Source organism: Camellia sinensis, chromosome 9 (assembly GCF_055761805.1).
Source record: "Camellia sinensis isolate YWXY chromosome 9, ASM5576180v1, whole genome shotgun sequence".
Lineage (NCBI taxonomy): Eukaryota > Viridiplantae > Streptophyta > Magnoliopsida > Ericales > Theaceae > Camellia > Camellia sinensis.
In genome coordinates this window covers 37650836-37663985 of record NC_138969.1, presented here as the reverse complement: position 1 = coordinate 37663985, position 13150 = coordinate 37650836, and the positions used below count along the sequence as shown (strand labels likewise).

General features: G+C 43.5%; 1 protein-coding gene across 1 annotated transcript; it reads right to left on the bottom strand.

The window, feature by feature from the left end:
- Positions 1-2774: 2774 nt before the first annotated feature.
- On the bottom strand, positions 2775-3251 carry LOC145799359 (putative mitochondrial protein AtMg00860). Its single transcript, XM_082888921.1, has one exon. It carries the CDS (start codon positions 3249-3251, stop codon positions 2775-2777), a length of 477 nt encoding a protein of 158 aa, XP_082745047.1.
- Between the last annotated feature and the right edge of the window lie 9899 nt (positions 3252-13150).

The window sequence follows — 13150 nt, the reverse complement described above, 5'->3', positions numbered from 1 at the left end:
ATCCGACTATGCCTCTCCCTTGATGCTTTGAGATGATATGGGGTGGCATAGTGCGTACATATCCTTGGGAGACCCTTCCTTTTCTCTGTTTTGTACTCTACTGCAGCTTGGTGTTCCAGCACATCAGTGGTCGGCAGTGCCTTGCAGATGGCCGGCAGTGCCTTGTTGTTGGCCAGCACCCTTCATTTTTGGTCGGCAGTGGCTCCCCATGGCCGGCAGGTCACTGATGCACTCCCCAGCATGTTTTTGGAAAGGTTCAGCAGGAATTCCTTGACGACACCCTGCAGACAGAGCCTCTAAAGAGCAACTGGAGAGCTTACTGGGACGGGAACTGAGCATGCATGTTCACCTTCTTCAACTTGCCGAGGCAGCTTTGTTTAATTGCTTACTTGTTAGTTAGCATTTGATTTTGTAATTAGTTAATTTGTTAATTAATTTTTTTTGTAATAGTTAGTTATAGTTAGTTATTCATTCGGTTATGTAATAATTAATTAGCTTGTTAGTTAGTTAATTAGCCGGCATGTATTATTTATTCGGACTCTCCGTCGAAAGGGCCAATTTTGTAATAAGTGTGCGTGCGTGTGTGCATGTCTTCCAACCCCACGTCTTTCTCCCTTTTACTTACCCACTTTTGTTGGTTAGTTTTAGGTCATGTTTCAATTAGCATACTTATGCTTTGCATGTTTGCATCCATTCATTTGTGTAGCATACTTATGCCTGCATGTTTGCATACATTCATCTATTTTGCATGCACCGGGCTCGGCGTATCATACTAACTGCATCGTATTTCAGTTCCAAGTTGAATACACGCATCAATTATCGCATCTTATATGCCATCTTAGAAAAACCGAGCCTATTTCTAGTTGCATTTTGCATGTGTTGCATTAGCCATCTTAACATGAACTAGGATCATGCATGATTTCTAACTAGTTCTTTGTTTTGGCTTGGAGTACTAGGTAAGCTTTTATGCTTTAGCATACTGCATGTGTGTAAGTGTTGCCATGATAGCATGCTTGCCATAAGGCTATTTGCTTAAGTGTTTAACTGCCTGAATGCCTGTGGGTGAAGGTTGGATTACTTGAATTGGCATTGAAATCTGTGTTTTAGCCTACTTACGAGTAACAAACTTCAAACCATTTTCCAAACAAACGGATATGCGATGCTCTGTTCCAAATTAGGCGATCTAGTCTATACTTGTTTTGTTGTGCGCATCACATAGTAATTCTAGCTAATTAACCGGAATAAGAACACATGTGTTTTCAAAAACTAGATATCATGTTTAGTAGTGGCCGATCTTTTATCGGGCGAGCGGGGGTGCTCATAGCTGACCTTCCCTAATCGTACCCAAGTTCCCGAGCCGAGGCAACTTTGGTGATGACGTACACGTGGCCTTAGGCACGAGTCAGGGTTTCCTAAATTCTCCCATAATAAAATATTTAGGTGGTGACTCTGTATCTAGCAAAGCAGTCCATGTTTGGCACTTCTTTACAAAAATCAGTTTTCCAAAACAATTTGCCGGATTTGGACTCTTTGGTGATTTATCGGTCTTGCATTGCACTTTGCGAGGCTAGATTCAGAACCGTGACATTTGAGTCCGAACTGTAGCATGAGGCCCTCGAGGCGCGTCTACAGGGTGATATGCAGTACTAAAGTTTAGTTGAGTTCCCAAGGCACTTTGAAGACCCTACCACAACTTGACTGTAAAACGAGGGTCTCTATCAGATACTATACTGACTGGTACTCTATGGAGGCGAACAATCTCACGAACATAGAGTTCGGCTAAAAATTTTATGGAGTCCCTCATACTCATGGTGAGGAAATGAGCCGACTCAGTAAGTCTATCAACAATCACCCACATTGCATCATTACTTTTCTGAGTCTTAGGGAGACTAGAAACAAAATCCATGTTGATGTATTCCCACTTCCATTTGGCAACTGGAAGGGGTTGCAATAGTCCAGCCAGTCTTTGGTGTTCCATCTTAACTTGTTGACATGTTAAACACTTGGACACAAAAGAGGCTATGTCCTTCTTCATGCCCCTCCACCAAAATTGGCAACTTAGATCATGATACATTTTGGTGCCCCCCGGGTGCACAGCGAGACGAGAATGATGAAAGTCTTTCAAAACTTCATTTCTCAAGGATTTAGGTACAAACAACCGGTCGAGTTAATGAATACTAGAGTGTGCATGAACATTTAAACCCTTTTCTTCCTTTTTGAGTTGAATTCTCCCTTTAATAGTTTCCACTTTTGAATCCCCCAGTTGAGCTTCAATTACTCTTGCAACAAGAGTCGGTTGTGCAATGGTGGTAAAGAAAGTTGCTTGTTCCGAAGATTCACCGAGCCACGGAGAATACTCATTAACATCCCCCATCATCTTCCATTCGTTCATTGCTAAGTTGGTTATTGCACTCATCGACTTTCTACTCAAAGCATCTGCTACTACAATGGCCTTACCAGCGTGATAGTGTATCTCAAAATCATAGTCTTCTAGGAACTCCATCCACCTCCGTTGTCCCTGGTTTAAGTCCTTTGGGAAAATAAGTACTTAAGACTTTTGTGGTCTAAAAAGACTTCAAATTTGTCACCGTAGAGGTAGTGTCTCCACAACTTCAAAGCGAAAACAACGACAGCAATTCCAAATCGCGAGTCAGGTAGTTTCCTTCACGAGTCTTCAGTTGGCGCGAGCCATATACTACTACCCTTCCTTCTTGCATAAGGACACACCCTAATCCCTCTCTTGAGGCATCATAATACACCATGTAACCTAATCCTCATTTCAGAATGATAAGGATGGGAGCAGTGGTTAATTTAAACTTTAATTCTTGGCAGAAGTCCTCACATGCTTCGCTGCAAACAAACTTTAATCCCTTACGGGTCAACTTGGTCAACGGAGATGCTAAAGAAGAAAAGTTCTTCACAAAATGGCGATAGTACCTAACTGAGCCCAGAAAGCTTCGAATTTCGGAGATATTCTTAGGCTGCTCCCAATTTAACACAACTTCTATTTTTGAAGAATCCACCATAACTCCGTCTCCTGAAACTACATGACCCAAGAACTTCGCTTCTGTAAGCCAAAATTCACATTTTTCATACTTAGTATATAGCCGGTGCTCCCTAAGAAGCTGGAAGATTGTACAACGATGCCCTTCATGCTCTTCTTTGGAAGGCGAATAGATAAGGATATCATCTACAAAGACCACAACAAATGTATCAAAGAACTCTCTAAAGATTCGGTTCATTAGGTCCATGAACGTAGCTGGGGCATTGGTCAGCCCAAAAGGCATAACCAAGAACTCATAATGACCATATCGGGTGTGAAAGGCGGTTTTGGGAATGTCCTCTTCTCTAACTCAAATTTGGTGGTAACCCGACCTTAAATCTATCTTGGGGAAACAACGAGAGCCCTTAAGTTGGTCAAAGAGATCATCTATTCTTAGCAAGGGGTATTTATTCTTAACTGTAGCTTGGTTCAATTTTCGATAGTCTATGCACAATTTCAAGGACCCGCCTTTCTTCTTTGTGAACAATGCCGAGGCTTCCCAAGGAGACGTACCAGGGCATATAAAGCCTTTACTAAGTAACTCTTGTAACTGTTCCTTCAGAACCACTAATTTAGCTGGATCAAATCTATCCGGTGACAATGAGATCGGTGTCGTACCCGAAAGCAAGTCTATGGTGAACTCTACCTCCCTATGAGGTGGTAACTCTGTGAGATCTTCAGGAAAGACATCGAGATATGCACACACTACTTTTGGGAATTCATCCCCGGACTACATCACTTCCATCTTCCCAAAGGCTTGCTAAAAGAGAATTAAACTGATCTCGGCGACAAGGATAGTATGAGAAGGGTAAGGATATATCATACCTATACCCTAAAAACGTAAAACAATAACCACTTATAGTACACACTGTGACCCTCCCCCGATGACAATCTATTGTTGCCCGGTACATGAACAACCAATCCATTCCGAGAATAACATCAAAACCTGACATTTCCAACAATACAAAATTAAAAGGAAGTTGTCGATCTACTACCTCAACTACACACCCCTGGCATTCTCGGGTCAGACTGACCTTTCCCTCTATTGGTGATTCTACTGTAAGCAAAGTCTGTAGTTGTCTGCTGTCTAACCCCAGCAATGATGCAAATGACGTGGCAATAAAGAAATGTGATGCCCCAGTGTCAATCAACACCTATGCCCATGTATTGAAGATGAGAAATGTACCTCGCACAACTGATGGCCCCGAAGCTTGCTCAGAAGCAGTAAATGCATACACCTTTCCCCGCGATCTCTGCTTCCCTACATCACCCCTCTGCACATAAGTTTGTTGTGTGGATTGAGCAGATGTGGCTCCTTGAACTGTCTTGGATGTTTGTCCTGATTGAGCCGACTAATACGATTGCCTCTGTCTCTGACTCATCTGTGGAACTCCAGACTGCCTAGACCCTGCCATCTCCGAAGCCTCTACTTTCTATGGACAAAACTTCTTCAAATATTCAGGTTGGCTGCATTGATAACAAGATTGTTGCTGGTTCCTACTTTGAGGTTGACTCTGTGGACACACCGACTGAAACTGTGCTCCACCTATCTACCCACACTTCGCAGCTTTGTGACCCATCTGGCTACACTTATAACATGCTCCGGTAACTCAGGGCAAGTTTCCCGAACTCCCACCTGACACGTGGCTTGAAGATTTAGCTTTTTGTGGGGATGACTGCAAAAATGATGACGTACCTGTAGACACACCATTTTTGACCGACCTTAAGACTCAGACGTCATCGTTTGTACACTTGATGATTGCGCATGTTTGAGCTCGTTTTGAGTGCTTGAACTTCTCGGTGGAACGCCTTGTCTCTGAGCCTCTAAAACCTCTTGGTTTTGTGCTTGTTTTTGGACCAAACCTTGGTGCCTCTTGCCTGGAGGGGGGAAGGGACTTGTCGGCCACTTTTGGCACTTGTCGGCCACTTTTCCCCCTTGTCGGCCACTTGAAATGGTCGGTTAACTAGGGAAGGTAGCCGGCCGACCACCTAAAGTGGTCGACAACCAGTGTTCTCCTTTTTCAGATATTTTCTTTGCCAGCTGTGCCAGCTTATGATCACTGAATGCCATCTCCATACACGTGTATGGGGTGATGAATACAAGCCTTTGGCTTGTATTTCTATATAAGGGGAGGTCTCTCCTCCATTTGGGGGTTACAAAAATTTGTGAGCAATTTTTTTCTCTCTCTCTAGAAATCTCTCTCTCTCTCTCTCTATTTTGTGCTTGAAAGTGAGATTTCTCTACACATTTGCACTAAGACTCTTAACCAAATATCCTTATCTTGGAGCTGAGATTCTTTGAGGCTTTTTTGGAGCTCTTAAGGCTGGTTTTAGCTCAAAAGTGTGGTTGTTTGTTGCTATGCTTCAATGGTATAAGGCTTACTTCCTTTAAGCTTTGTTTTAATCAATTGCTTGGCCATCTTTTTACACTGTTTTGACATGGTTTTTCAACCAATAAAAACTCTATTTTTAAGGTTCCAAAATGATGGTTTGAGTCTTGTTGAGTTAGGGGGGTTGCCTCCTTTTTTGCTCTTAGGCTTGTGAAGCCTTTTGTACCATCTTTCAAAGCTTTTAAAACAAAATTTTCTTGGCCTTTTAACCATTGAATTCTAGAGGAATTTCAGTGGTAGAAACTTTGTTTTGAGGTCCAAAATGGGAGGGGGTGGCCTCCTCTCCTTATGTCTTGTTTGCAAGTGTAGATAGCCTAACATGTGAGCATGTTTTTCTACCTTTTTGTGACTTGATCTTAGCATGTTTTAGCTACTGATTTGGCCTACTTTAGCTCTATTTTTAGCTGTCTTGATCATATGAGCCTTGTTTTGTATAGCTATAGGGCAAATGCCTTCACTAGCTTTGTGTTTTAAGGCCTCTAGCATGTTTTGCATGAGATGGTTGCATGTTGTAGCATCATTTTTCATGTGATTTCAGTGTATATAACTCTGTCACACTCTCACTTATTTCACTCTTTCAATGCTTTTGAGAGTTGTGTTTTGAGTCTTGCTTGCGAGCTAACAAATGAGAATGTTTTTCTTTCCTTCTATGCTTCAATCTCAACATGTTTTAGCCACTATTTTGGCATGTTTTAGCGCTATTTTGAGCTGGTTTGGTCATATGAGCTTGATATTGCATGCCTCTAGTGTAGTGCTCTTCACTAGTTTAGTGTTTTTGGCTTTTGAACATGTTGTGCATGTGTTGCTTGCATGTTGTAGTATTATTTTTCATGCCATTTCAGCACTAAAAAGTCTGCAACCTCCCTGTATTCTTCACTTTTTAATTTTCTTTGAAAGTGGTCTTGAGCCCCTTGTTCGCTTGAGTGTGAACTTGAGGCTCTCATGCCTAATCGTTTAATTCCTTCGGGAGTTCATTACCAACAGCATGAGGCCTCTTTCATGCTGAAGGCACTTGCGACTTAGGCCATCTTTCCAATCAGAGGACTTTCACATTGGACTTAATCGGTTAAAGGATTAATCGGTAATGCAAAATGTGTAAACAAAATGAGCAAAGTAAAACATGAACAAGATAAACATTTGTGTTGCATTGCATGTGTTTGGATGGGACGTTAATCCAAACACAAGAAATGTGGGACGTTTCATACTCAAAGTGATGAAACATGTCACGTTTCTTGGTTGCCATCACTCTTGATCATGCATGATAGGGTGGTGGCCCTTTGAGCCTTATTTGTGCATTCATTAAGCTTGAATAAGCTTGGTTTTCTAGCCATCATGCATTGAAAATGCTTGATTGGTGGCTTGAGAGCCAAGTGCCATACTTCTTTGAGCTTGAGAAATGATAAGGAGTGTAGTAGTACACACATTCCTTGAAAAATGCATTGTTTTGCCTCTGTTGCTCTCTGTTGCTCTCTGTTGCAGCAAAAATAGAAGTCTGGAAAAAGCAGTAGCCGACTGACCACTTAAACTAGCCGACCGGCCAGTTAAAGTGGCCGACAGCCAACCTTTTATGGCCGACCGGCCACCAGTCCATTTTTGTGCAGAAGTGTTCCTGTGTTGGGGCAGAAGCAATCTGGAAGTTGGTTCAATGTTCAGAGATCAAGGCGAGTGCAAACAGAGGCAACCTATGGCAAGGCAATTGATTTTCGGGAGGAAGCCAACCTAGCATGCATGTCTCCCTCGCCCGTGAGGCCACTTAATTGCTTTATTAGTTACAGCTAATTTATACAAGTGTTGCAATTAATTAGTTTAATCTATTTTGTAATATTAGCTTAGCTTAGTATAGCTTGCCTCTCCTTCGCGAGGGCGCAATGATGTAATAAGTGTGCATGCGTGTGTGCATGTCTTCCAACCCTACGTCTTTCTCCCTTTTATTTAACCGCTTTCGATTGTCAAATTAGGGCACGTTTTGATTATCATACCTTATGCTTACATGTTTGCATCATTCTTTTGTCTTGCATGCACCGATGCTCAGGGCATCATTCAAATTGCATTGTCAAATTCAATACTTACTTGAATACGTGTTTCAAAGCATGTTATTAAAGTGTTGCAAATCATATGCCATATTAGTAGCCGATCCTATTAATTTCATATTGCATGTGTTGCATTAGGCATCTTGTATAGTTATAAATCATGCATTGTTTCTAACTAGCTTCTGTTTTGGCTTGGAGTACTCGGTAAGCTTTTATGTTTTAGTATATTGCATGAGTGTAAATGCCATATTGCCATGTTTCACATGCTTGCCATGAGGCTATGTGCTTATATGTGAAACTGCATGAATGCCTGTGGATGAAGGCTTTGTTGTTTGAATTGGAAAAATTCAACGAATGCGAGTTTTATGCCCACTTTGCGAAGTGGCAAAATCATGTTTTAAGCCTATCATGTTTGATGGCAAATCCGCGCTTTAGCCCACTTGAGAGTGGCATTTTCAAACCCTTTTCGAAAACAAACATGAGTTGAATTTCGTTCAAATTCTTGCGACTTAGTCTATACTTATTTGTGTGTGCGTCACATAGTAAAGTTAGCTAATAACTGGATAAGAATACGTAAGGTTTATAAAACAGCATATCATGTTTAGTAGAGGCCGATCTTCTGATCGGGCAAGCAGGGGTGCTCATTTCAGGACCTTCCCCTCTCGTACCTAAGTTCCCGAGCGGAGGCAACTTTGGTGATGATGGACATGTGGCCTTTGGCACGAGTCAGGGTTTCCTAAATTTCCCAAAGTAAAATATTTAGGTAGCGACTTTGTAATCTGGCAAAGCTGTCTAGTTTTGGCATTATTTGATTTAAAATCAATTTTCCAAAATGATTTGCCGGATTGGACTCTTTGGTATTTATCAGTCTCACATTGCACTTTGTGAGATTAGATTCTGAACCGTAACAGGAGTCCAAACTGTAGGACCGATTCGAGCTCTTCGAAAGGAGGCGCAAATAAAGTCATGTCTATAGTTTTTGGCGACTCTGCTAGGGATTTAAAGAACTTGATTCGAACTCATGATATGTTGTTTTATTAACACTTATGTGTTTTTTTGTATTTGCATTTCCATAGGTTTGCCTAAGTCACAGTGTTTTCCATCTGCTATTCCTAAACGGTTTGCCGGAGGCTTGCTTGGAAAAGCTTGCCAATAGGCTGACCGGTTACGGGCTCTGCCACTATGGGAACACAAACCTTGGATCTGGACTATCACTGTACCGTTTGATCCTCCTTTTCATTTCTCGGTGTTAGGAGCAAGAGATATATTAGTTGGTCTTGCAGAGGCACCCCTTTTGACCATTTGACCTAGTTGCATATCGAAAGCCTTAAAGACTATTCCAAACTAGGACAGGTTGCTCACCCGAATGCAGGATTGTATGAAATTGCATGCGTGCGTAGTGAACCCTTAGTTCCTGACAAAATTAGGATAGGGAAACCCTACCCCACCATAGAGGTGTTTTGGCTTTCACTTGCTTGATATGTGCTGTTAGAGTGTGGCTCTACAAGAATGTATGTATCAGTTGCAAGTCTGGGTATCAGTTTGAGGGTATTAGTTTTGAGGCAGAATTTTGAGGGCAGAAATCAGTGTTTGAGTACAGATTGTCCAGCTTATGATTTCACTGTGTGTTGTCCTTGTCTAAGCCGAGGTGTTGTGCGTTTGCTAATTGTTGTTTCTTTTTTTTTGCTTTATTTTTCTTTTTGCAAGGTAGTATTTTCATAATTACTTCCGACAAAGCAGTTTTCCCCCGAGCACTCTGGACCAGAGTCAGGAGGATTTACCGATTTGAGGATCTCATCGGAGGACAACCAGTGTTTGCTTCGCTACCCCCGATTACGAGACGATGGACAGTTAGGCATAGATCACAGGTTCAACACTCGCGAATTCAGCAGTCACTATTTACATCACCTGTGCGCAGTTAGGCCTAGTTTTCTGCTTCTACCTCAGAAAGAGAGTATACACCTGTTCTGACTGATCAACATCCCTCAGTCAGTATGGAAGATATGATGCGTCAACTTCAACAGACCATCGAGGCCATGCAGCGGGACGCTGCCCACCAAGCGGAAGTTACCGCTTGCCAAACAAAGGTTGCAGCCCAGCAGGCTGAACTGATTGCCAGGCTTCAACAACAGTAGCAACCACAACAAGCAGTAGCTTCTGCTTCGAATCCACCCCCAGCTAGGGTTCCAATACCCGAGGATACAACTAATGTCCAGGAGAATATGGACATCCCAGCAGGGCTAGTCCCACCTCAGACTTCCAAAGCACCGGCCTATCCGACGAACACACCGTTTGAGTTAGAGGTCGCCCCCACCGCTCTGAAAGTGAACAAGCTTGAGAAGCTCTTCAAACGAGCTCAAGGTGTCAATTTGATCCCAGATATAGAGGACGGCTACACAGATGCAGTAGTCACACTGTCGAACAGGTTTAAAATGCCACACATAGACCGTTTCGATGGTTCGGGAGATCCCATGGTCCATTTGGGGCTATTTTTAGATATTTTCTGGCCGATGGCCTGACTAGATTACAGAACCTATCCCTCTTTGGCTGAACGCTGTTTGGTATTGCGGCTATCTGGTACACTAAGTTGGAGGATTCTGTGAAGACGAGTTGGGAAGAGATGGTTGAGGCCTTTGTCGCCCAATATTCTTATAACACTCAAATCGAGGTCACAACTCGTGATCTCGAGGTTACTCGTCAAAAACCAAAGGAGGGCTTCTTTGATTTCGTCACTCGATGGAGGGCCAAGGCCTCCATGATGACTGCCAGGCTAGCTGAAAAGGACCAAATAAGGATGGTCGTTCACAATCTACAACCGAAACTGCTGCAAAAGATGATTGTCTTACCTCTACCTACATTTGTCGACCTTCATGAGATAGGGGTACAAATAGAAGATGCGATAAAATAGGGTCTGATTGACCATGAAAAGGAGCAACCCACGAGGGCTTTTACACGCAGTTCAGATGCAGCTACGAATAACAACGCAGCTGGAAGGACTTCTGATGTCGGCATGGTCACCACCACACCGAAAATAACTACCCTCTTTACCGGTGCATCCGGAACCACCTCACAACCTACAAAGTACCCACCCCGAGGCTAGAGGACTTTCACTCCGCTTTACATGTCTCTGTCTACGGCCTTGAGGGTCTTAATCAGAAAAGGGCATCTAAAGCCCCTCGAGCCGCACCCATTGCCTAATCCCCTTCCTTCTACACACAATCCGGCCAAGTATTGTGCTTTCCATCAGCAGCATGGTTATGACACTAACCTATGCTTTAGACTCCGTCATGAGATTCAGGATCTCATCGACAACAAGGTGATACCGCCTCCTGAGAAGCCGAACGTCACTACAAATCCTCTCCCACCACATAACCAACCCCCTCCTCTACCAAGGCAAGTAAACCTTATCCAAACAATGGTCGTCCCATACGACCCCAGCATATACATCACCCCTTCCCACCTGCCTAAGTCGGTGTTGTTCATCCCGGAAAGCATAGACTTGTGCATGATAAGCGCGTTAATACCCCAACCCAAACCCATGGTGGTGCGGTGATAGAGAAAGGCATGCTGAGGGCTTCGCGAGCTTAATTGAAGAAGAGTACAACCCTTGCTATTACATTATGCCAACTAGCCAGGCTAGACCGAAGGTGGAATTACCGACGAGAATGGAGGTTAATGTAGTCCGGGAGGACGGACCAAGCCAAAGGCTAGATGACTTAGTTGAGCTTGAGGAGGACATCAAGGAAGTTGACCACATGATTCGGAGTGGGCGGTACTTTAAGCCCCCACACCTGGACTAGCCGGAAGCATCAGGGAAAGACAAGGAGGCAGAGAAGCAGAAAGATAAACTGCTAGTAGAGGAAGCTGTATTGAAGCAGCTAAAAAGATTCAAGCCGACATCTCTATTTGGGGATTACTCATGGCTTCATGGGTGCATAGACAAGTCGTCCTATCAGCAATGGACAAGGCTAAACTCTCTATCGAGACAACACCTGAGTAGTTAGTGGAACTGGTCTTCCCAATAGGGGGTTTGCCGACTATGACTTTCACAGACAAAGAATTGCCGCCTGAGGGCTCTAAGTACAACAAACCACTCTACATCTCTGTTGAATGTAAAGGGAAGTGGATACTAGTCGTCTTGATTGATACAGAGTCTGCTATCAATATGTGCCCATCATGCACGGCCTACGCTATCGGGTTGAAGCCAGTAGATTTCGTACCAACGGCCCAGGTGATTCGGGCTTATGACAATACAAGTCAGGAAGTGATGGGGATAGTTCAGATTAGGACTCAGGTTTGCCCGGCATAACAGGACATTGAATTTCACATCCTGGATGTTCCAGCCATCTTTAATTTACTCCTTGGATGGTCGTGGTTGCACTAAGGGGAAGTTGTCTCTTCTAGTCTGCATCAGATGCTGAAATACCCCTATGGGAGGGGGGTAGCTATTGTTTTTGTGAACTCTTCCATACATCCGCCGCCGGAAGTCACTACACCGGTACTGGAAATTGTACATGGCGAGGAGGATGTCTTTTTGTTTGGGTTCACCTTGGCCGAGGCCTGAGTAGTGCAAGATATTCTGGCTATTGATGAGGGGTTGTATATCAATGCACAATCCGTCTACCTTATGAATAAACTGCAGCATGTGCCTGGAATAGGATTGGGAAGGAGCGGCCAGAAGGGCGTTGCTGCGCTGGCCGAAGTGCCACATAACCCTTATACCATTGTTCTAGGCTATACGCCTACCAAAGAGGATTGGGTAAGGAAGAGAAAGGAAATGGCAGGAAGGGCCAAGGCTAAACAAGTTGGGAAGCACTATGAGTTGGTGCATACACCTATTCAAGGAACCCTGAAAGGCCGCTTTGTTCGGGAGGGGAAAGGTTTCCCATTTTGTGGCTTTCCTAAGCCATGGCTGAATTCCGAAAAGCGGCGTTTTCCCAGCTTCAAAATCCTTTTTGACCTGCAGTTGCAAGGAGATAAAGTTGCAGAAAAGCAGACTGACTTACCAGTTGAGGCTGAACAGTGCAAAGAGGATGAGTTTGATGGCATATAACTCGAGATAGGAGCAGCACTGGCTTGTCTCCTCTCGAATCCTCAGATCACATTAGAAAACTTGGGGGATGACTTCTCTGTTTCCATGATTGGAGATCAATCGGCTGTGGGCCCTTCTTCCGGCATTCTGGACTCATCTATCGCACCTTCCCTCGTTTGGCAGTTCGATGAGGACTTTTTGTCTAGTAGTTCTAGGTCAGGTAGTGAGCCAGAATCTGATTCCACAGTGTCTGTGGAGTCGGAATCAGATTCTAGATCTTCTGAGTCAGAGTCTGGTATTCCTAGGGCTGATAACCCGGATGCCGTTGTTTTGTCTAGGTCGTCCATTTCATTTTCCTTTGAGTCGGTTGTAGCCAAAGAAATGGACAAACTAGAAGTTGTGAATGAGAATAGTACTGCTGCTGTTTTTGAGTACTTTTCTGTGCCACTTGTTTATTGCATTAATCAGGACTTTCAAAACTTTGATAAAAACGACGAGGAAGAAATTCTTTTGGTTTTGAAAAATTTGATTGATCGAGAGGAGGAGAGGTTTGTAAAACCTTTGGTTGATGAAATCACTTCAATTAATGTGGGCACTGAGAAGGATCCGCGCTGGTTTCAGATTGGGTCCACTTTGTCTTCGGAGGAATGCGAGC